The sequence below is a fragment of the Garra rufa genome, chromosome 25 (genome assembly GCF_049309525.1).
Source record: "Garra rufa chromosome 25, GarRuf1.0, whole genome shotgun sequence".
Taxonomy (NCBI): domain Eukaryota; kingdom Metazoa; phylum Chordata; class Actinopteri; order Cypriniformes; family Cyprinidae; genus Garra; species Garra rufa.
The window spans coordinates 35814608-35836949 of record NC_133385.1 but is presented as its reverse complement, the minus strand read 5'-3'; the positions used below and the strand labels follow the sequence as shown (position 1 = coordinate 35836949).

The 22342-nt window shown below is 36.2% G+C and overlaps 1 protein-coding gene across 1 annotated transcript in view; it reads right to left on the bottom strand.

Annotated features, from left to right (window-relative positions):
• The window catches only part of LOC141301482 (uncharacterized), a 64175-nt gene that overhangs the window by 25948 nt on the left and 15885 nt on the right, over positions 1-22342 (bottom strand). Inside the window, exon 4 of the mRNA XM_073831682.1 lies at positions 3591-3767. Coding sequence (XP_073687783.1) covers positions 3591-3767 — 177 coding nt within the window. The remainder of the gene's footprint in view (positions 1-3590; positions 3768-22342) is intronic.

Below are 22342 nucleotides of genomic sequence, written 5' to 3'. Positions count from 1 at the left end.
AAAATAGCTAATAACTACTTTTGTACTTAATGCACTTTAATTTTAATAATGACTTTATTAATAACTTTAATTTAATAACTAAAGATATACTTAAGTATATTTGATTGTGCTAAAGTGGAACTATTGCAAGTACACTTTAGGCACACTCGTAACGTGGGGTTTGGGATTTGGTTTTGTTTTGGGTTTTCATGTTCTTGTTTTCATGTTTTTTTTTTTTTTTTGTTTTTTTTGAAGTTTTGCCATGGTCCTTGTCTAGTCTCGCTTCCCTTGCAACTATGTATTCATGTCATTGGTTCCTTAGCTCTATGTGTCATGTTTTCATTGGTTCATATCTTGGTTCTATGTTCTGCTTGTTCATTGGTTGCTATGGTCTTGCTTCTTGTTTCTCATTAGTTGTTTGTGTCATGTGACCCTCATTTGTTTAGTATAAGTAGCCCTCATGTTCTATTGTTCCTTATCGTGTATTAACGTTGTAACCAGCTGTCGGTGAGTTGTGGCTTTGTCTAGTCTGTATCAAGTCAAGTTAAGTCAAGTCAAGTCAAGTCTGTTTATATCAAGTCAAGTTTATGTCAAGTCTGTATCAAGTCAAGTTTATGTCAAGTCAGAATCAAGTTAAGTCAAGTCAAGTCAAGTCTGTTTATATCAAGTCAAGTTTATGTCAAGTCTGTATCAAGTCAAGTTTATGTCAAGTCAGAATCAAGTTAAGTCAAGTCAAGTCAAGTCTGTTTATATCAAGTCAAGTTTATGTCAAGTCTGTATCAAGTCAAGTCTCGTCATTGTTTGGATTATTGTTTGGATATTGTATTTAACGTCACTGTAAATAAAGCTGCACTTGGGTTCATCATCACATCTCGCTGTTTAGTGGATGAATTATTACAACTTTAAATATTTTGCATTTAAAGGTTGATATTATTTAAAGATCTTACAGTGACATTAAAACATATGTTAGGCTTAATATTAAGAAACGTGCATTGGGCACAAGTAGTACTCTAAATAAATATTAATTGCAATTTTTATAACAGTAAGTCTAGGGTGATATGTCAGTATAAAGTTTAATAGACTTGAACTATACTTAGTATAAAATAAATGTATCGTAAATGTATAACTTTTTTCTTAGGGTGGTACCAGCACTGTCTCTGTACTCTTGTATTTGTTTCCTTTTCTTCTCAATGACATGCAGAAAATTGTGCAATGCTTCTTTTATGTACCGCTCCATTTCTGTCTTTCCATAAGCGCCACCTACTGTCAAAGAGCGAATTTGTATTTTCATTCATATGATGTTACTTTGCATTGGTCTAAGCATTCATGTTAGGGTTAGGGTTATTAAAAATAGATATTAAAAATAAAACAGACAATAAAAGTTACTTTTAATAGTAACATACAATATGTTATCCCATAAATTCTCTTCAAAAAACTGAACTTAAATTGAATCTGGATTACTCAATAAGAGTGTGTGACACCATGGAAGGCAACAAACAAACCATGCTTAAACCTGTAACCGTCTGTGTATGTCGCCCCAAATCAAAAGGTCTAAAACCGTGCTAAGATCTGACACAGGAGGGCGGACCGGGCTGACCTCATCAGCGGGGTGACCATACTCACTGTACAGTTAAGACATTCACTGAGCCAGGACAAGCAGGAGCCTCTAAGAGGATTACAAAAGACAAGCTGAGAAAACATGATGAGCCAAAGCCAGAGATGCACTTGAGTATGTAATGATGAGCATATGCTGTTTGATCAAATGAAACCCGCAGATACTAAAGAGAAATGGATTTTTACATTTGCTTAATATGAGCTTGTCTATTAAAATCTTGCAAACACAATTGAATACTGTGGGTGGCTGCCAGGGAGTTGCAAGGGTTGTTGGTAAGTTATTCAGAGTACTTATTAGTGCTGCTGTTTGGCTGGCAGAGGGAATCGGTTTAATGCCGGGTTCACACTTGCAGGATTTTAGTTTTGTGAAAATTGCTGACAAATACCTGACAAATCAGAGGCAAATCAGTGCATAGAGTGTGTTAACAAAGATGCGATCTGAGAGACAAGCTGACGCGTTGCTGATATTTGGCATGCTTAATATCAGGGCCTGTTGGTGACTCACAGTCCTGCAGTGTGAAATGTGTTTTGAGTTGGAATGACATTACTGATGATCTACAGCCAATGAGAGAGGATATACAGGACGAGGGGAAATTCAGTAGGAGGAGTCATAGACCTACAGCCAATAAGAAAGGAGATACAGGGCGATGGAATGTTCAGTGGGAGGAGTCATAGACCTACAGCCAATCAGAGAAGAGATACAGGGCAAGGGAAAGTTCAGTAGGAGGAGTCACAGACCTTACAGACCTACAGCCAATGAGAGAGGAGATACAGGGCAAGGGAAAGTTCAGTAGGAGGAGTCACAGACCTTACAGACCTACAGCCAATGAGAGAGGAGATACAGGGCAAGGGAAAGTTCAGTAGGAGGAGTCACAGACCTTACAGACCTACAGCCAATCAGAGAAGAGATACAGGGCAAGGGAAAGTTCAGTAGGAGGAGTCACAGACCTTACAGACCTACAGCCAATGAGAGAGGAGATACAGGGCAAGAGAAAGTTCCATGGGAGGAGTCACAGACCTACAACCAGTGAGAGAAGAGATACAGGGCAAGGGAAAGTTCAGTAGGAGGAGTCACAGACCTTACAGACCTACAGCCAATGAGAGAGGAGATACAGGGCAAGGGAAAGTTCAGTAGGAGGAGTCACAGACCTTACAGACCTACAGCCAATGAGAGAGGAGATACAGGGCAAGAGAAAGTTCCGTGGGACGAGTCACAGACCTACAACCAATGAGAGAAGAGATACAGGGCAAGGGAAAGTTCCGTGGGAGGAGTCACAGACCTTACAGACCTACAGCCAATGAGAGAGGAGATACAGGGCAAGGGAAAGTTCCGTGGGAGGAGTCACAGACCTACAACCAATGAGAGAGGAGATACAGGGCAAGGGAAAGTTCCGTGGGAGGAGTCACACACCTACAACCAATGAGAGAGGAGATACAGGGCAGGGGAAGTTCAGTGGGAGGAGTCACTGACCTAACAGACCTACAACCAATGAGAGAGGAGATACAGGGCAGGGGAAGTTCAGTGGGAGGAGTCATAGACCCACAACCAATGAGAGAGGAGATACAGGGCAGGGAAAGTTCAGTGGGAGGAGTCACTGACCTAACAGACCTACAACCAATGAGAGAGGAGATACAGGGCAGGGGAAGTTCAGTGGGAGGAGTCATAGACCCACAACCAATGAGAGAGGAGATACAGGGCAGGGAAAGTTCCGTGGGAGGAGTCACATACCTAACAGACCTACGACCAATGAGAGAGGAGATACAGGGCTTGTCTCTCGTGTGATCTTATGTTATTTCTCTATCAATACTCACATGTGTTTGGTTGTGAAATGCAGTTTGTAGACAAGACAGAGTTGTCTGCGATTCTTCCTGAAAAGTTGTGTAATGTGTGACCCCCTGTAGTCAATCATCCAACTAGATGTTACCCCAGACATTTGTGTGAACCCAACATTAGATAAAAAAGGCATCGTGTGTGTTTGTGTGTTTATAGCGCTAACTTTGCATGAGATGGCCCCTTCGCTGATCAGAGATACGGTGTCACTCTTTAAGGACAGCAGGTCGCTGCTGCTGAGTTCAGTGCCATCGCAGGGACTCGCGTTGCGACTGGAATCACTGTGCATCATGTCTTCATGCTTCACAGATAAATGTATGTCCTCCGCCTGGTCTGATGAGACCTGAAATACACAAATACACATTCAAAATGTCAGCCAAATCACAGAACTTACATACCAAATTAATATGTCAAATTCAATCTGAATTAATTTCAAAGACCATGGTCCATGACTAGTCTTGCGTAGCCAGGCCTTCAGATTGACGGCAGAAGGTCTGGGAACCTTGGCCACTTTAAATGGCCAAGGCCCACCCAAAAGGCCATATGACTGAGAGGTAAAGCACATTTTGTTTTGTGCTGTGCCATGTTTAGGGGCGTGGAAATGTTTCCATGATGAAAGACCGTTGTGTAAAATTCTTGGATGTATTTTAAAGATTCTATGCTGTGAACTTCAGCGAAATAATCAAAGTTGAAAACACGACATGTACTTCTGCAAGGCAACAAAAATGTTTTGCAAATGGACGCAAACATTTTCAGCCAAACGGAAACATTTTTCAGGAGAATCCAAAAGCTTTGAAATATATAAATATGCAAAATGATGGCCACTTTTTTGAATGATCAGTTCAGGTGCTAACAGTTCAAATGAATATTTTCAAAAATCAATTCAAACAAGAATAGTGCAAAACCAGTGTGATTCCCCCATCACATCAACATGAAACAAACCTCGGCGATAAATTTCAATAGGACGTGAAGTCTTTCAGCTCTCCATGACATCTCTTATAATTCCCTTATGTGAAGCTATTTATCATATAAAACAATTCTTTTGCAGACATGATGCCAGTTACATTCGTTTGTGCCATGGAAGAGAATGAAAAGACTCGGCTTACTTGTTGCATGTAATTAAATCCCAACAAAAAGACACAGGAAACAGTTTAATATCTCATAGAGACTGTAATTACCCGGTGAGAGTCCCGCGGGACCTCATTACTGAAACACTCTCATCACACAAACCGCTTATAAAAACACTCTCCTCCAGCAGTAAAGCACACACACACTCCAGCCATTCAATAAAAGAGACACATCAATCAGTTTAGTGCAGGTAATTACTCTTGAGAAACAGCACTGCTGCATCTTTACATAATTATGACACCAATTTACACTATAAAACGGCTTAACCCTCTTACTGACAGCAATCAGAATAAAGTTGATTGATAGTCACAAATAAAGTAACTGTGAGAGGACTCAAAAACAGACAAAAAAGACAAGTGAATCTCATAAAGAAATGTCAGATCTACGAACCCCACAAAAACCAACAAAATCTCTTTTTTTGCATATCAAATATTTAATATGAAATATGTTTGTGAAATTATTTTCATGACAATATAAATATTTACTTGCAAAATTGCTATTTTACAGTCAGGACAATATCTGGACACAATCATTGATTGACTGGATTAAAATCAACATAAATTCAGTTCAGTAAAATCAAATTTTTAAAATATATATTACATTACTGTTAAAAAAATAAATCATATTTCAAAAGATATTTCAAATAAATGCTGTTCTGGTATTGTTAAAAAATAAGCAAATCAGCTCATTGGAATGATTTCTGAAAGATCATGTAACACAAAAACAGCTTTCCCATCACAGGAATAAATTACAATTTGAATTATATTAAAACAGAAAAAAAATATTTTCAATTGTAATATTTCACAATTTTTTTTTTCTGTATTTCAAATAACACAGCCTTTGTGAGCATAAGAGTCTTCTTTCAAAAACAAAAACAAACAAGCAAACAATATATCTTGATTCACTGATTCATTCATTCATACATTCCCTCAGGGAATAAATACACAGGAGACAGGAACGATATAGTGGAAACAAACGAAAATGAATTAAATGAAACAATTTGTCTTATAATCTTATCATTTTGGGCTGAAATTATGAAATTCACCTAATTAAAAGTTTCAGTATCTTTGTGGATCTACAAATCGTCCAACTGTTTCCCAAACGCTCCCCCGTTGTCCACTAGACTAGATGGACAAACAGATCCCACCCCAGACATTCCAGACATCGTTTTCAATTGAAAAGGAAAACGTTTAACGCATTTTTGCCGTTCATTAACACCACAACGTTGTTTTGGAGGCCTGAAAATGCACATTTTTAAAAAGGGTTTCAAGTGCAAGTTTTTGAAAACAATACTGTGAAAAGTACAAAAATGTGAATTTGCAAAAACATTGACGTCATGTGGATGTGTATTATGTGTTCAGTCTATAGGAATATGCACAGGGACTTAGCATTTCCTTACAAAATGAGATCGCCACCTACTGGCCTGGCATGAATAATAGTCTTTTTGCTCATTTTCATAAATCCAAGTGAACAGAAATCTTTTTGTAAGTGAAACTTTTCAAAAGTCAAAGGAAAAACGTTTCCGTTTAGTACATTAGTACCCTCAACTTATTGTTTCATTTAATATTTGCACGAAGGGAATGGTATATACATAGTGTGTGTGAAATGAAAGTGTACAGGGAGTTACAGCCTTGATTAATGTGTCCCTGATTACAGGGACAAAAGGGTAATAGTATATTTTCACCAGAACTCCATTTGTCTCTAAAACATGCAAATGTGTTGCCTGTACACCTCTCTTTATCTTCATATTATTTTAGTTCATCCAAGCAGCACGTGCACCGCTGAGATAAATTACATCTAACATTAGCGGAAAACATTACTCTCTCGTCTTCTTTATTGCTGTCCTTTAACAGACCTGTCAAAAAGCCTCTAAAAACTCTGCGGACATGTTCAGTCTGAGGCCTAATTAACTTTGTACACGTATTCATGTACTGGCGAGAAAGAAACTAAAGCGTCACTTTGCTGGTTTTGATCAGTATCAGGGAGTGAGCAGTAGTGCGAACGACAACTGGAACATTGTCATAACGACTTTCTCTGATGATCATGTAGCGCTGCACTTCTAAAGACTCTTCACACGTTTTAAGATGCAAGAGTCAACTGAATTGCTCGAATGAGAACAGGGGAGAGATAAACTTGGGGGGAGGATGTTGAATGTAAAATAACAAGAGAATCTCGTGTCAACAGCGCTGCATACATCTGCGACAAATCAAAGAGAATAGACAACGCTGTGATTCCCGCGCACCTTGACAGGCCGAGCGGAGAGCCAAAGAGAAGGCGCTTGTGACAGGCGACGACTCCGGGTGAGCCTCCGAGTTACTAGACTCAACTTTTTAAAATTGCGACGCTAAATATGCGTTGACATCGCAGCGTGAGTCTGGCACATTGAGAGCAGTTTTACCTCGAGCTCCGCTGAAATGTTGCCTGCGTTTTAGAAACTACCACCTGCGTTTCACATCACACCTGAAAGGCTGTCACAATGGCACGTCACGTCCTGTAGACGCCCGCATCCGCTAGTAGTCTACTGCTAAATACCCTACAGAGACACACAATCACTCTTAAACCTTTAAAGGTAACATGCTGCACTTTTACAGCATTTATTCTCTTCCCAGAAGTCCAATTACAAAGTCTCTTGAACCAGTGAGGTTGTAATTTTATTTTCATGACCATGATTCACCCTCTCTCTGACCTTTAAGTCCAAAGTATTCTTTGTTTTTGTACACTCTTAAAAATAAAGGTGCTTCACGATGCCCTAGAACCTTTTTGTGTAAATGGTTCCATGAAGTACTAATAACATTTGAAGAACCTTTCTGTTTCACAAAAGGTTCTTTGTGGCAAAATAATGTAAACGCCTGTTGTTTTTGCAGTCTCCGCTTTTTTTTGTTGTTGTTGCTGTTGTTCCATCTCTTTAGTATCGTTTTCAAATGTGAAACTAAGACCCGGGACATTGCTGCCACCTTGTGGAACAACTGATTACTGCAAAACATATTCAATGTGCGACCTGCATGTGTGTTATATATTATACTGACTCGTATACTTACATTATCCCAGATGTTTCGAAGAATTTTTAAATCTAGAGAAAAAAGCAATTTTACCTAGTCACTTTTCACATGCCACTGATGTCATACACCCTCGATTTTCCAGTTTTATTTTGCAGAAAGCGTGGAAACCCCAAAGACACTTGTTATGTTATGTTATTACACAGGTGACGAACACACAACACACTTAAATGTATCTATATAATAAAACAGCAATGCCTTTTCCTATATACATATGCATGACTGAACGAAGCGGAAACGGTCGACTGTGGCATAATAAAAGCTCAGCTGCTTTCGACCGTGTGTCACACTCGTCCTTCATTAGCAATCGCTCCAGCATCCTCGTTTCACTTCCATGACTTTCAGCCCCACCCTGCTTCATAGAGTAGTCAATGTGCAGCTTGTATAGCAGTATAGATTTACTGTCCTCTGAAAATAACTCAACATACAGCCATTATTGTCAAAAAGCTGGCAACAAAAGTGAGTACACCCTAAGTGATAACAGAAGTATGTTGTTGAACCATGCAAAGCCACATGTCCTATTCATCATTTTTATGTTTTTGTCTGCTTGACAGGACCATACAAAGTTGTGTATCTTATATTAGAGCAGTTAAAATTAGGTGCTTTAAGTACAATTCTCTCATACTGACCACTGGATGTTCAACATGGCATCTCATGGCAAAGAACTCTCTGAGGATTTGAGAATTAGCATTGTTGCTCTCCACAAAGATGGCCAAGGCTATTAGAGGTTCAGTAACACCCTGAAACAGAGTTACACTACAGTGGTCAGGGTCATACAGAGGCTTTCCAAGATGGGTTCCATTCAGAACAGGCTTTGCGAGGGTCGATCAACAAACTCGTTCTGTGCGTCAGGTGCAGAACCTGGTATCAAAAAAACAGAGCCATGAGTGCTGAAAGCATTGATTTAAAGGTTGCAGAAGTAGAAGGTCAGCTTGTCAGTGCTCAGGCCATACGTCGCACACTGCAACAAGTCGGTTTGCATAGGCGTCATCCCAGAAGGAAGCCTCATCTGAAGCTGGTTCACAAGAAAGCCCGCAAACAGTTTGCTGAAGACAACCAAAAGCATGAATTACTAGAACTATGTCCTGTGGTCTGATGAGACCATAAGATAAACTTGTTTGGCTCAGATGGTGTCCAGCATGTGTGGCGATGCCCTGGTGAGGAGTACCAAGAAAATTGTGTCTTGCCTACAGTCAAGCATAGTGGTGGTAGCATCATACATAATACATTTCATATAATAAATAAATTACTATTATTACAATAAGTATATTACTGTAAGTTAGTGCCACTGCATACAGTGTCTAGTGAGTGGCAACTATACAGAGATCTTAAAAATTGAAAGAGCTAATAACATTTAACAGACAGCGTGAGAGATGTTATTTCTACAACTCTTACCATGTAATGCTTCAAGAAGGGCTGACACAATGAACTGCCTTCTCAGTTAAGCATAGACAAGCCTCTTATCCTTTAATTAGCCCTCACACACACACACACACACACACACACACACACACACACAGCAAAAGAGTGTTGGGGGTTATGCATTACAAGTAATCAGATTACTTTTTTTTTCAAAGTAACTAGTAAAGTAACTTTTTTTCAAATATGTAATGCAAATATGCTAGTTAATTTGTTTTCCCATTTATTCACTGACATCTTTTCTTTACCCATGCTGAGAGAAATCAGGAGTAGTGCAGAGATAGAGGCACTTCCTTCAGCCAGGTTTATTCATTTAACTTTTGGTGTGAAAGGGCCTTTACAATTGCCAAAAAAATATAACTTTTGGGTTTTTATGTTATTGAAAATAAATAAGCAAGCCCAGCTCATAACGCAAATAGTAATGTAATGCATTACTTTCCATAAAAGAAACTTAGCAATGTAAATAGTTAATGTAATTGTAATTAGTTATTAGTTATTGCTCAAAGCAGCCAAGAAACTCAGTGCATTAGATGTGTTTACTGGCATTTTACAATAGTTTAAAGTCTGACTCATTCATTCAGAATTTAGAATCAGTTTTATGATGATTGTTATGAATACATATTATATTATACTATGACTTTGATAAGTATCGTTTGTGAAAAGATAAAAAGTGTTATACACAACAATAAAAGCCTTTATAATGTTTAAGAATGCATTTCTAAAGTACTAAAGTACTGAAAAGTACATAGAGTGAATTCAATCACAGTCTATCAAAAACGAGAGCTCGAGTTAAAACGTTGCATCCCTTCTGAGCACTTGGCAACGCAAATTGTTTATCAGACACTAATGCAGGCGTTTAATCCAATTTGCATTCATATTAGTTACCGGGTATCTCCATCCGAGGGGAATTACTTCTTTAGTGGCCCTCCGAGAGTCCAAAATAACTTCATGCATAATATTGGTATCTTTATATTTCTCATTTGAGAAGCCAATTGCTTTCAAATACACTCTGCTCTCACAAGTGATTGGTGAAGTCATTTGGAGAGGCTTCAGTTGAACAAGCATACACACACACGCGGGTTATGGAGCCCGTCATAGACTAGCAGTCACCAAATTAATCCACCGACTGCATTGCATCTTCGTGCCTGTTGGATCTGTCTGGGTCTGGGTGTAAATGTGGGGGTTTAAATTGCTCTCTGTGCATTTATTGAGTAGGCCAGCTGTGTGACCCTAAATAAAATAAAATAAAATAATAAAATAAAATAAAATAATGAGCTAAAATAAAATAAAATGAGCTAAAATAAAGAGGTAAAATTAAATTAAATTAAATAAAGATCTAAAATGAAATAAATTAAAATAAAATAAAATAAGGTACAATAAAGAGGTAAAATAAAATAAAGAAGTAAAAAAAGAATAGAATAAAATAAAATGATGAGATTAAATAAATAAATAAAATAAAAAGGTAAAATAAAGTAAAGTGAGGTAAAATAAAAAAGTAATGTGGGGTAAAATAGATGAATAAAATAGAATAAAATAAAATGAAGAGATAAAATAAAGTAAAGTAAAGTGAGGTCAAATAAAATAAAGTAAGGTAAAATAAATAAAATAAATAAATAAATAAATAAATAAATAAAACAGAATAAAATAAAATTAAGAGATAGAATACAATAAAGAGGTAAAATAAATTAAAGTAAATTGAGGTAAAATAAAATAAAGTAAAATGAGGTAAATAAAATAAAGTAAAGTGAGGTAAATAAAATAAAATATAATAAAATAAAGTTTGATAAAATAAAATAAAATAAATTTAAATAAAATAAAATGAGGTAAAATAAAGAGGTCAAATATAATAAAATAAAGTTAGGTAAAATAGATAAATAAAATAGAATAAAATAAAATGAAGAGATAACATAAAATAAAGAGGTAAAATAAAATATAAAATAAAATACAATAAAATATTAAATAAAATAAAGGAAATTTTAAATTAAATTAAAAAATAAAATAAAATAAAATAAAATAAAATAAAGTGAGAGAAAATAAAACAAAATAAAATAAAGTGGGGGGGAAATATAACAAATAAATAAATACTGATTAAAAAGGATTTACTGTTTTCTCCAAGAAATTACTAGTAAATTTTAAAAAAATAATTAAAATAATTATAAAATAAAAAATTAATTAATATTTATTATTATAATTATAATATTGTTATTATTATTAAACATTTATTTTAGCATCATTCAGATTCTATTATAGTATTTATTTATTTTATTTTTAAGTGAAATGTTGACTTGTCAACTAGCTAACATAAAACATATACCTTTATAACTCTGGCAAGCAACGAATTAAATGTGAATTTTCGAAGTAAAAAGACTGAAATTGTATTTTCTTGTAAAACATACTCCAATAATTTTAAAATGATTTGTATAGCGTATAGCTGACTTACCAAACACCACTAATGAATGGTCTGCGACTCACAAATTGCTTATTTGGAACACATTTTCTAACAAAGGCAGATTTTTCCCACATATCTCTTTACCTCGATGGCTTCTGAATGAAGGTTTTAAACAATAGAACGGAGATGACTTCACCCAGACAATAGTGTGACTGGGATATAAAGTACAATGTTTACAGACAAAATCCATACTTTAGAGACACTGAGAAATGTGGGGTTGCCAGAGGTAAACACAAAAATGAGCTGAAGACAATGAGACGCTTTTGACAGTAAACTGTAGGTTGCATACAAAGAGACAGGGGTCAAGTTGAAATTGTCCATCACCCAGACAAGCAGAACTCATTTGGATGCAAACGAGTGCCTACAATATTCAAATATTCAATATATATTCAGAGCTTGGGCGAACGCTGGACTCACGGAGCCTTCCTCTACAGAAACGCTTCGTAGTCGTGTTTAGCCCAGTGTGAGTTCAAAGTGCAAATACTGTATGTGTTTGATTTCAAATTTCAGTTTATTAGCTAAAATAAAGAAAAGCGATGTCAAACTCAGGAAGGCACACAGACTTACTGAGAGCTGTGAAAGTATACAACTGTGCCAAAATATTAGTCTGTGGCAGAGCAATTATTTAGCAGTTTTCCCTTGCATATGTGTGACAAACAGTGCAGGCTATTATATGACATGAGCAAGTTTCTCAGAGAAACTGCACCTGTCACAAAAACGTCAAGACATTGTGATTTTCTTCCTCATATTTTCATTTCAGTGACTTAATGCGAGGAATATTCCACATGGAGTTCAGGAGGAATTAATTTCTGATGTTAAATGCATCCACTTAAATGGATAACAACATCTATGTTTTATCTCTATCATCTGTTTGTCTTTAAAATTAATGACTATAAAGGTTACTTCAGATAGGGTTGTGTTATTGTTAGTTTGACTTATGATGATAAATGAGTATCTTATTCTGAGCAACTGGTGAATGAGCATTAATTAGGAATATTTTATAGCTCAAATGTTGCTCTTTCATAGCTCAGGATACTTTGATTTTTCTTTTTTTTATTTGTTTCTCCTTAACCCATTTGTGGCCACATTTTTCTGAATGGTTTCATGCATATAGTTGAGTTAATAGTGTCCTATGTGAACATTTTCTACATTTACTTTCCCCAGGTTTTTTTTTTTTTTTTTTTTTTGTGCGGCAACTAGTTGCCAGTGGTCAAATATGTTGTATGCACCCCTTCAATGTCAAATTTGAATAGGAGTAGAACATTTGCCATCAATCTCAAAATAACTGCTTTCAACACCCTGCTGAAAAAAAAAAAAAAAAAAAAAAAACAGCTAAAACCAGCCTAAGCTGGTTGTCTGGTGTTAGTTGGTTTAAATGGAAGTAGTTGATTTTAGTTGGTTGTTCCAGCTGGTTTCCCAACCAGACCAGCCTAACCTGATTGGCTGGTCTTAGCTGGTTTAAGCTGGAAGTAGCTGGTTTTAGTTGGTCACCCAGCCTGTCTAGGCTGGTTTTAGATGGTTGTTCTAGCTAATTACCCAGTCTGACCAGCTAAGACCAGCCTGACCCGGTTAAGAGAGTGGTCAAAAACCCTCTTAAACCAGCCTGCTGACCAGCAAAGACCAGGCTGGATGATCAGCTAAAACTAGCATAACCTGATTGGGTGGTCTTAGCTGGTTTAAGATGGAAGTAGCTGGTTTTAGCTGGTCTCCCAGCCTGTCTAGGCTGGTTTTAGCTGGTTGTTCCAGCTGGTCTCCCAGTCTGACCAGCTAAGACCAGCCCGACCAGCTAAGAAAGTGACCAAAAAGCCTCTAAAACCAGCCTGTTGACCAGCTAAAACCAGCCAACCAGTTTAGGCTGGTTTTAGCAGGGTTTTTTTTTTCAGCAGGGAAGATCAATATTTATTCATAAACACATTTATTATAAAAGTCTAAAAACGTTCGATGCAAACCCAAAAAAGCTGCATCTAGCTTATAATCACTTGAATATGAAAACACAACAGACAACAAATCCATTTGTCTTAAAGTGGTGGAACATAAACTAGAACAAAGTGCAGCCATTAAGTTGCACCAAAAGGGCATTGTGTATCAGAAAGTTAAATGAAAATAAATGGAAATAAATTAGATAGTTGTTGACAAGATTGTGGAGTTATATTTGGTCCTGGAGTTTGGAATTTAAGTAAAATATTCACAGAAAGAAAGAAAGAAAGAAAGAAAGAAAGAAAGAAAGAAAGAAAGAAAGAAAGAAAGAAAGAATATTGTACTAAATATGCACTTGTAGTCTACTTCAAACTTTACAAGTATATTTTCAAAATATTGTACTTGCCGATAATCCAACATTTATAAAAGAAAAGAAAAGAAAAGAGAGTGACACTTTTATGCCTATTTCTGAACAACTTGAGTACACTTTTAACCCTCTGGGGTCTGATGATGTGTTTTGGGGCCCTGAAGAAGTTTTGACATGCCTTGACATTTGTGCTTTTTTCAGTATCTTAAAAACATTACTGGGTTAAAGAAAAAAAAAAAAAAAAATCAGCACAAACTGGGCTACAATAATATGTAAGCACCATGAATGTACATTTTAACCATTTTTTAACCACAATATAGAAATAACTATAAAACTGCATATAAACATGTGCTTAAGTCCTATTAAGTGGGTCAAAAAAGTGCTTTTACACAACCAATTGTATTTTTTTGTTTAAGTTTCTGTATATTTACATTTCTGTAATATGTTATGCATATTCCATAATATGCTTTTTTCAGAAGGCTTCATACTGAAATATCTGATATTTGATTTTAGACTGATATTAGATTTTTCAAAAGTTTACACATTGTATATAATCTGCTAAATATTTGACCAAAATAAGAGGGATCATACAAAATGCATGTTATTTTTTTTTATTTAGAACTGACCTGAATAAGATATTTTTTTCTTCCACAAGAAAAAAAAAAAATTATAAAAATGACCCCTTTCAAAAGTTTACATACACTTGATTCTTAATACTGTGTTGTTACCTGAATGATCCACAGCTGTGTTTTGTTTGTTTGTTTGTTTGTTTGTTTGTTTAGTGATAGTTGTTCATGAGTCCCTTGTTTGTCCTGAACAGTTAAACTGTCTGCTGTTCATTCAGGTCTCACAAATTCTTAGGTTTTTCAGCATTTTTGTGTATTTGAACCCTTTCCAGCAATGACTGTATGATTTTGAGATCATCTTTTCACACTGAGGACAACTGAGGGACTCATATGCAACTATTACAGAAGGTTCAAACACTCACTGATGCTCCAGAAGCAAACACAATGCATTAAGAGCCAGGGGTGTAAACTTTTGAACAGAATGAGGATGTGTACATTTTTCTTATTTTGCCTAAATAAGTACTGCCCTTCAGAAGATACTTACATATTTACCAGAAAACAAACTAAGTTACATTTACCCTGATCTTCAAATTCAAAAAGTTTTTACCCCCCGGCTCTTCTTCTTCTGAAGCATCAGTGAGTGTTTGAACAACTATTACTAAACATTTTATTGTTTTATTCTATTGTTATTTTCTCTTGTGGACTATATGTAAATATATTTTATGTGAAATATCTTATTCAGGTCAGTACTAAATAAAAATAACATGCATTTTGTATGATCCCTCTTATTTTGGTAAATAAAAAAAAATAACATTTTGCAGATTCTGTAAACTTTTGACCTCAATTGTAGGTATTTTGTCAATTTCTGAGCGTAAGGCAGTGTTTTGAAACTCTAGAGGAGACACATATGATATTACTGAGGAGAAAAATCTGAGAAGCAGAAGACCTTTCCATTTAATCTCATTGCTGCATAATAGCATAATATTGTGTGCAAATAAAATATGTGACCCTGGACCACAAATCCAGTCTTAAGTAGCATGGGTATATTTGTAGCAATAGCCAAAAATGCATTGTTCAGGTCAAAATGATCAATTTTTCTTTTATGCCAAAAATCATTAGGATATTAAGTAAATATCATGTTCCATGAAGATATTTTGTAAATTCCCTACTGTAAATATATCAAAACTTAATTTTTGATTAGTAATTTGCATTGCTAAAAACTTCATTTGGACAACTTTAAAGGCGATTTTCTCAATATTTAGATTTTTTTTGCACCCTCAGATTTTCAAACAGTTATATTGTCCAAACATTGTCCTATCCTAGCAAATCCATCAATCAATGGAAAGCTTATTTATTCAGCTTTCAGCCACAATGAAATACAGTACAGTATAAAAGCTTGTCTACACTGGACAAGACAAAGCGACCATTGCAAATCATTTGAACTTTGTAAGGCAGCATAATCATGCACTTTGAATCAGGGGCATAGCCACAATGCCTAAAGAATGTTGTCTAGGTAGGCATTAAGGTGCTAGGAGCCATTTTATCAGTGATTAAGGTTGCAACTGTTGGCGATCACCCATAGGAATGCCACGATAGATCCAGACCCTACAGACCGCCCCGATCCGAATCCACCCTCACCGCCACTGAGCCTCTTGAGCGTCACCCATAAGTCACAGCACATCAGACACCTACTATTTCCTAAACGCATCACAGCCACCTGATGCCAGCCATCATCTTCAGCCCAGGATCAATTGAAATCCTGTGTCATTGGAAACTCTGTACGGATGAGCTAATGAAATAAACACAATTGGATAGCAGAGAGTGTGGGTCAGGCCAGAGTAAGTGCCTATTTACCTGAATGAGAGGCTGGTATAATGTATTGGAGTGGATATCACATTAACCTGCCAAAGCCTTTTTAAATGGGGTCCAGGGCTTAAACTGATTTATCTATTGGCTCCCCCAGGGGCACTTTAGAGTGTGCAGCCCATCCAGCCGAGCCATCAATCTAGTCCTGCTCAGCAGATATCATTACTGCACCGCACACACACACACACACACACACACACACACACACACATATACACACGTCCACACTAACAGGTGTCTGAACAAATGCACATATAAAATACTGCTCCACAAATGCATATTGTTTGTACTGTCGGAAGAAAATATGTGGCTAGTAAACCCCAACATATGGCACACTGTAACAAAGGTATTATTTTTACAGAGGTCACTATTACTGAAAATGTAACAGTGGGATTTATCTATTAGGGATTTGATTGGATTGTCAAAAGAGGGCTATACTTAGCAGAATGGAGTCAAGTGGTTGACGGGGAGGGCTGAGAAATAAGGGGGATTCATGACGTCAGTCAGATATTAAAGGGATTATGTTATCATGTACTCACCCTTGTGTTATTACAAATTAGTATGGCATCCTGTCTTCTGTGGTATATAAAAGAAGATATATTGAGAATTTTTTTTTTTTTTTTTTTAGTTTAGACTGAGCAAGTTCTTACATTGTGGTAATACACTCTTAAAAATAAAGGTTCCAAAATGGTGTTTTTGCGGTGACGCAATAAAACCATTTTTGATTCCCAAAACAATTCCTAGAAGAACCATTATGAAGAACATTTTAAAAATCTAAAGAACCTTTTTTGCATTTGAAAGGTTCCATGGATGTTTAAGGTTCTTCATAGAACCACTGATGACAATAAAGAGCCTTTATTTTTAAAGGGGTCCTTTTATGCTTTTTCACTTTTTGAATTGTAGTCAGTGTGTGGTGTGTATGTTTGGTTATAAAAAAAAAAAAACATCTACAAAGTTACAAATCTCAAAAGTCCACTCCAAAGGGAGATATTTAGTTTTTAAAAAATCTCTTTTCAAGAACTACAACAAACGGCTCCTTTGGACTACAGCCTTTGTTTTCTGGAGGTTATGATGTCACACGCATTAGAATATCTTTCAAATAAATCCCGCCTCCGGAAATTCAAATCGTTGGCGGGTGGGGAGGGACGAGGTGCGAGATTCACCTAACTTTAGCGATGTAGCATGGACAGCCTCTTCCGGGATGCTTCAGCAAGCCGCAGGGAGGCTGGTATAAACGCGAGCATTGACTAAAGTGGCCACAAACTGCTGTGGTAACTGTGCTGGAGCCGTGCCGTTGACGTGTGCAATATAGAGGGTCCAAACACATGCGGAGCCGTGGCTGATGTAAACACAAGCATTGACTAGAGAGACGCTCGGAGCCACGCTGTAGACGTGTGCAGTGTGTGGTAAGAGATTTATTCATCATACAGTGTAGATAGCTTCACTAGCCTTATGCTGGAGTTGGTTTCAGGTTTGTAAATCATTAAATAAATGAGCACAATAATGATAATATCATGTATCAGCGATCTCACAGGCTGACGATAGGACCAGCACTACTGTAGCAGATTATTTACTCATCCTCCATACATCCTAAATGTAAATGACTTCCTTCTTTCAGACGAATGCAATCAGAGTTATATTAAAAATAATCCTTGCACTCCCAAGCTTTAGAACGGCATAGACTGGTGTTTCTCCCCATCAGTCCAAAACAAGTCAATCCATAATAAAAATCCTCTATCATCTCACATGGCTCCAGAGGGGTCAATAAAAACCTCCTTTAACGATCTGATGTGTTTTTGTAAGAAAAATATCCATATTTAAAACGTAATAATCACTTTAATCTAGCTTGCGCAGTTTGGTAAGGGGCATGACAGGACTGAAACCTTGTCTAAGCTGTTCGTTAATCTCAATGCAGTGGGACTGCTAACCAATCACAACACATTTTGTTGTCATTATTCGGAAGGCGGGCCTTTATCAAACCCGGAAGTAATCGAGCCATTTGTGCCAGCCCGGAGAGAAAGCTATTGTAATAATGCATTTTTTGAACCACCAAGCATCTAGTGAACCCTCAAAACAAAATAAAGACTTTGTACAAGAGCATAATAGGATCCCTTTAAGAGTGTAGATTTTGACAGCAACACTTGGAATAATGAGCACAATAGTTATTTTTTATTTTATTTTTTCTCCATACAACAGATGCCACTGGTCAATTCAGTGTTGGTTGATTCCTAGTTTTCTTCATAATATCTTCTTTTGTGTTCAGTTTGTGTTCCACCAAGAAGGGCATGCATGTTCAGAACAATACGAGGGTGAGAAAATTATAGAATTTTCTTTTTTTTGGTGGAAGTTATTAGAGAGTCTGAGCAAATTAATACATTTTGGTAAGGAATATGCACGATAATGTAAAAAAAAAAATAATAATAATAATAAAATATAAATATATATATATGGTTTGTGGTGAAGAAATTACACACATTTTGCCCATACAAAAAAAAAATCAATAGTGTTCAGTGTTGGTTGGTTCTCTAAATATCTTATTTTGTGTTGAGAAGCACATGTTTGGAACAAATTATGGGTGAGTAAATAATAAAATTTTACTAAGTTATTAGAGAGGTGGAGCAAGTTCTGCCATTTTGGTAAAATATTTTGGTACAAATATGTGGAAGAATGTGTAAATGTCTAAAATAAGATCAGAAATGTGTATTAAAACCAGTTTCAGTTTGTTTGTTTGTGTTGCCAGAAATAAATCATAAAATAAGATAAAATAAAATAAAATAGTCAAGTCACATTTATTTATATAGCGCTTTTAACAATACAGAAAACTTTGATAGAAAGGTATGTAACAAAACAAGGTGAGGTCAAAGTGTCAAATAAAATTTTTGGTCCCAAATTTTTATCAATTTTACTGGTAGTCCACTGTATGAAGAATTTTTGGGTATAATATGTTACAGTTTACTTCATTTTGCTGTCCTCACTTTAAAATAAATAAATAAATAAATAAATAAATAAATAAATAAATAAATCTTGTGAAATAATAATTTATGGTTTAAATTATTAAACCAGCTTTCTTGGTTTTTAAATAAAAATAAAATAAAATATCAAACATACAGTCAAACCTAAAATTACTCAGACACCAGAAATATTTTTTGTATATTATTATTTTTTCAACTGGTAGACTTCCAGTAAAATTGATAAAAAAGTGGGACCAAAAATTTGATTTGACACTTTGATCTGATCATGTATCTAAACTATGTAAACACAATTAAGTCTTAACGATTTTATTTCCATTAGTCTATTACATTTTTAATTCAATATTTAAAGAACAAAAATAACTAGGCATAAATTTGATTTAATTTCAACTTGTAATTGCCTGGGCAGAGCTGAAGTTTTTAGGAATCCTGTCATAAATAATATTTTTGCTTTGCAGTTCTGTCTTGTTAGTAGACATTACAAACATTTTCTTATTCTAAACAAAGCTTTTCACTACGACATTAGATGAACTTCCAGTTGTCTCAGTGAAATCTTGGTACGCCAACAACTGTGAAACCAGCACCCATCTAAGAAGTAAATTACTAATTTGCATACATAAAATGAAAGAAGTGTAGACCTTATCAGGAGAACTGTTTCATTTGTGAGAAGAAAAACATCTGTGATGAACAAAATCCGAAAGGGAAGCAGAGCAGCGCATGATCAGAGATAACATTTACAGGAAGAACAAAGACTGTATGCGAGAGCAAGACTCGACTGTACACATATAGCAGAACAAAGAGACTGGGAAAAATACACTGAAGTTTCACACAAAGCACTCAGAATATATGAATACTAATCACAGAAAGAAACAAAATATAAAGTTATCTATTAAATATATTGTGGTGATCCATCAACATTTGACTGATGTATTTATCAGATTAGAATTCATAATGTTTGTTTGACCTAATTTATTTTAATTTAATAAGTTCTATCTATCTATCCATCTATCTATCTATCTATCTATCTATCTATCTATCTATCTATCTATCTATCTATATATCCGTCTCTCTGTCATCCATCCATCCATCCATCCATCCATCCATCCATCATCTATCATCCAATCATCCATCATCTATCATCCAATCATCCATCCATCCATCCATCCATCATCCATCCATCCATCCATCCATCCATCATCTATCATCCATCCATCCATCCATCCATCCATCATCTATCATCCAATCATCCATCATCTATCATCCAATCATCCATCCATCCATCCATCATCCATCCATCCATCCATCCATCCATCATCTATCATCCAATCATCCATCATCCATCATCCAATCATCCATCATCCAATCATCCATCCATCTATCATCCAATCATCCATCCATCCATCATCCATCCATCCATCCATCCATCATCCAATCATCTATCCATCTATCATCCAATCATCTATCCATCTATCATCCAATCATCTATCCATCTATCATCCATCCATCCATCATCCAATCATCTATCCATCCATCTGTCACGTTCAATAACAGGGAGGTCTGGGTCCAGATGCAGGTGAGTAATTTTTAATGAATATAACAAAACAAACTAACAAAAAGGCCAACACGGCACAAAACTAATAACTAAAACACAAAATAACAAAACCAAGAACAAGATCCAAAAGCCAAGAATATCAGAAACACCAAATAACAAAACAAGACACGAGACAATGCAGACATGAATGCAGAGTGAGTGGAGATGATACTTATAGTCCTGATAGTAATTGTGAACAGGTGTGGGTGATCAGTGCTGATGACAAGGACAGGTGGACAATCAAGGAAGTGCAGTGTAGGACAGCGACCTCAGGTGGCTGAGGGAAAATCCATAGCCCCGATCATGACACCATCATCCAATCATCTATCCATCCATCCATCATCCAATCATCTATCCATCTATCATCCAATCATCTATCCATTCATCATCCAATCATCCATCCATCCATCCATCCATCATCCAATCATCCATCCAATCATCCAATCATCCATCCATCCATCATCCAATCATCCATCCATCTATCATCCAATCATCCAATCATCTATCCATCCATCCATCATCTATCATCCAATCATCCAATCATCCATGCATCCATCCATCATCCAATCATCCATCCATCCATCATCCATCCATCCATCCATCATCCAATCATCTATCCATCCATCATCCAATCATCTATCCATCCATCCATCCATCATCCAATCATCTATCCATCCATCCATCATCCAATCATCTATCCATCTATCATCCAATCATCTATCCATTCATCATCCAATCATCTATCCATCCATCCATCCATCATCCAATCATCCATCCAATCATCCAATCATCCATCCATCCATCATCCAATCATCCATCCATCTATCATCCAATCATCCAATCATCTATCCATCCATCCATCATCTATCATCCAATCATCCAATCATCCATGCATCCATCCATCATCCAATCATCCATCCATCCATCATCCATCCATCCATCCATCATCCAATCATCTATCCATCCATCATCCAATCATCTATCCATCCATCCATCCATCATCCAATCATCTATCCATCTATCATCCAATCATCTATCCATCTATCATCCAATCATCCATCCATCCATCATCCAATCATCTATCCATCCATCATCCAATCATCTATCCATCCATCCATCATCCAATCATCTATCCATCTATCATCCAATCATCTATCCATTCATCATCCAATCATCTATCCATCCATCCATCATCCAATCATCCATCCAATCATCCAATCATCCATCCATCCATCATCCAATCATCCATCCATCTATCATCCAATCATCCATCATCTATCATCCAATCATCCAATCATCCAATCATCCATGCATCCATCCATCATCCAATCATCCATCCATCCATCATCCAATTATCTATCCATCCATCATCCAATCATCTATCCATTCATCATCCAATCATCTATCCATCCATCCATCATCCAATCATCCATCCAATCATCCAATCATCCATCCATCCATCATCCAATCATCCATCCATCTATCATCCAATCATCCATCATCTATCATCCAATCATCCAATCATCCATGCATCCATCCATCATCCAATCATCCATCCATCTATCATCCAATCATCTATCCATCCATCCA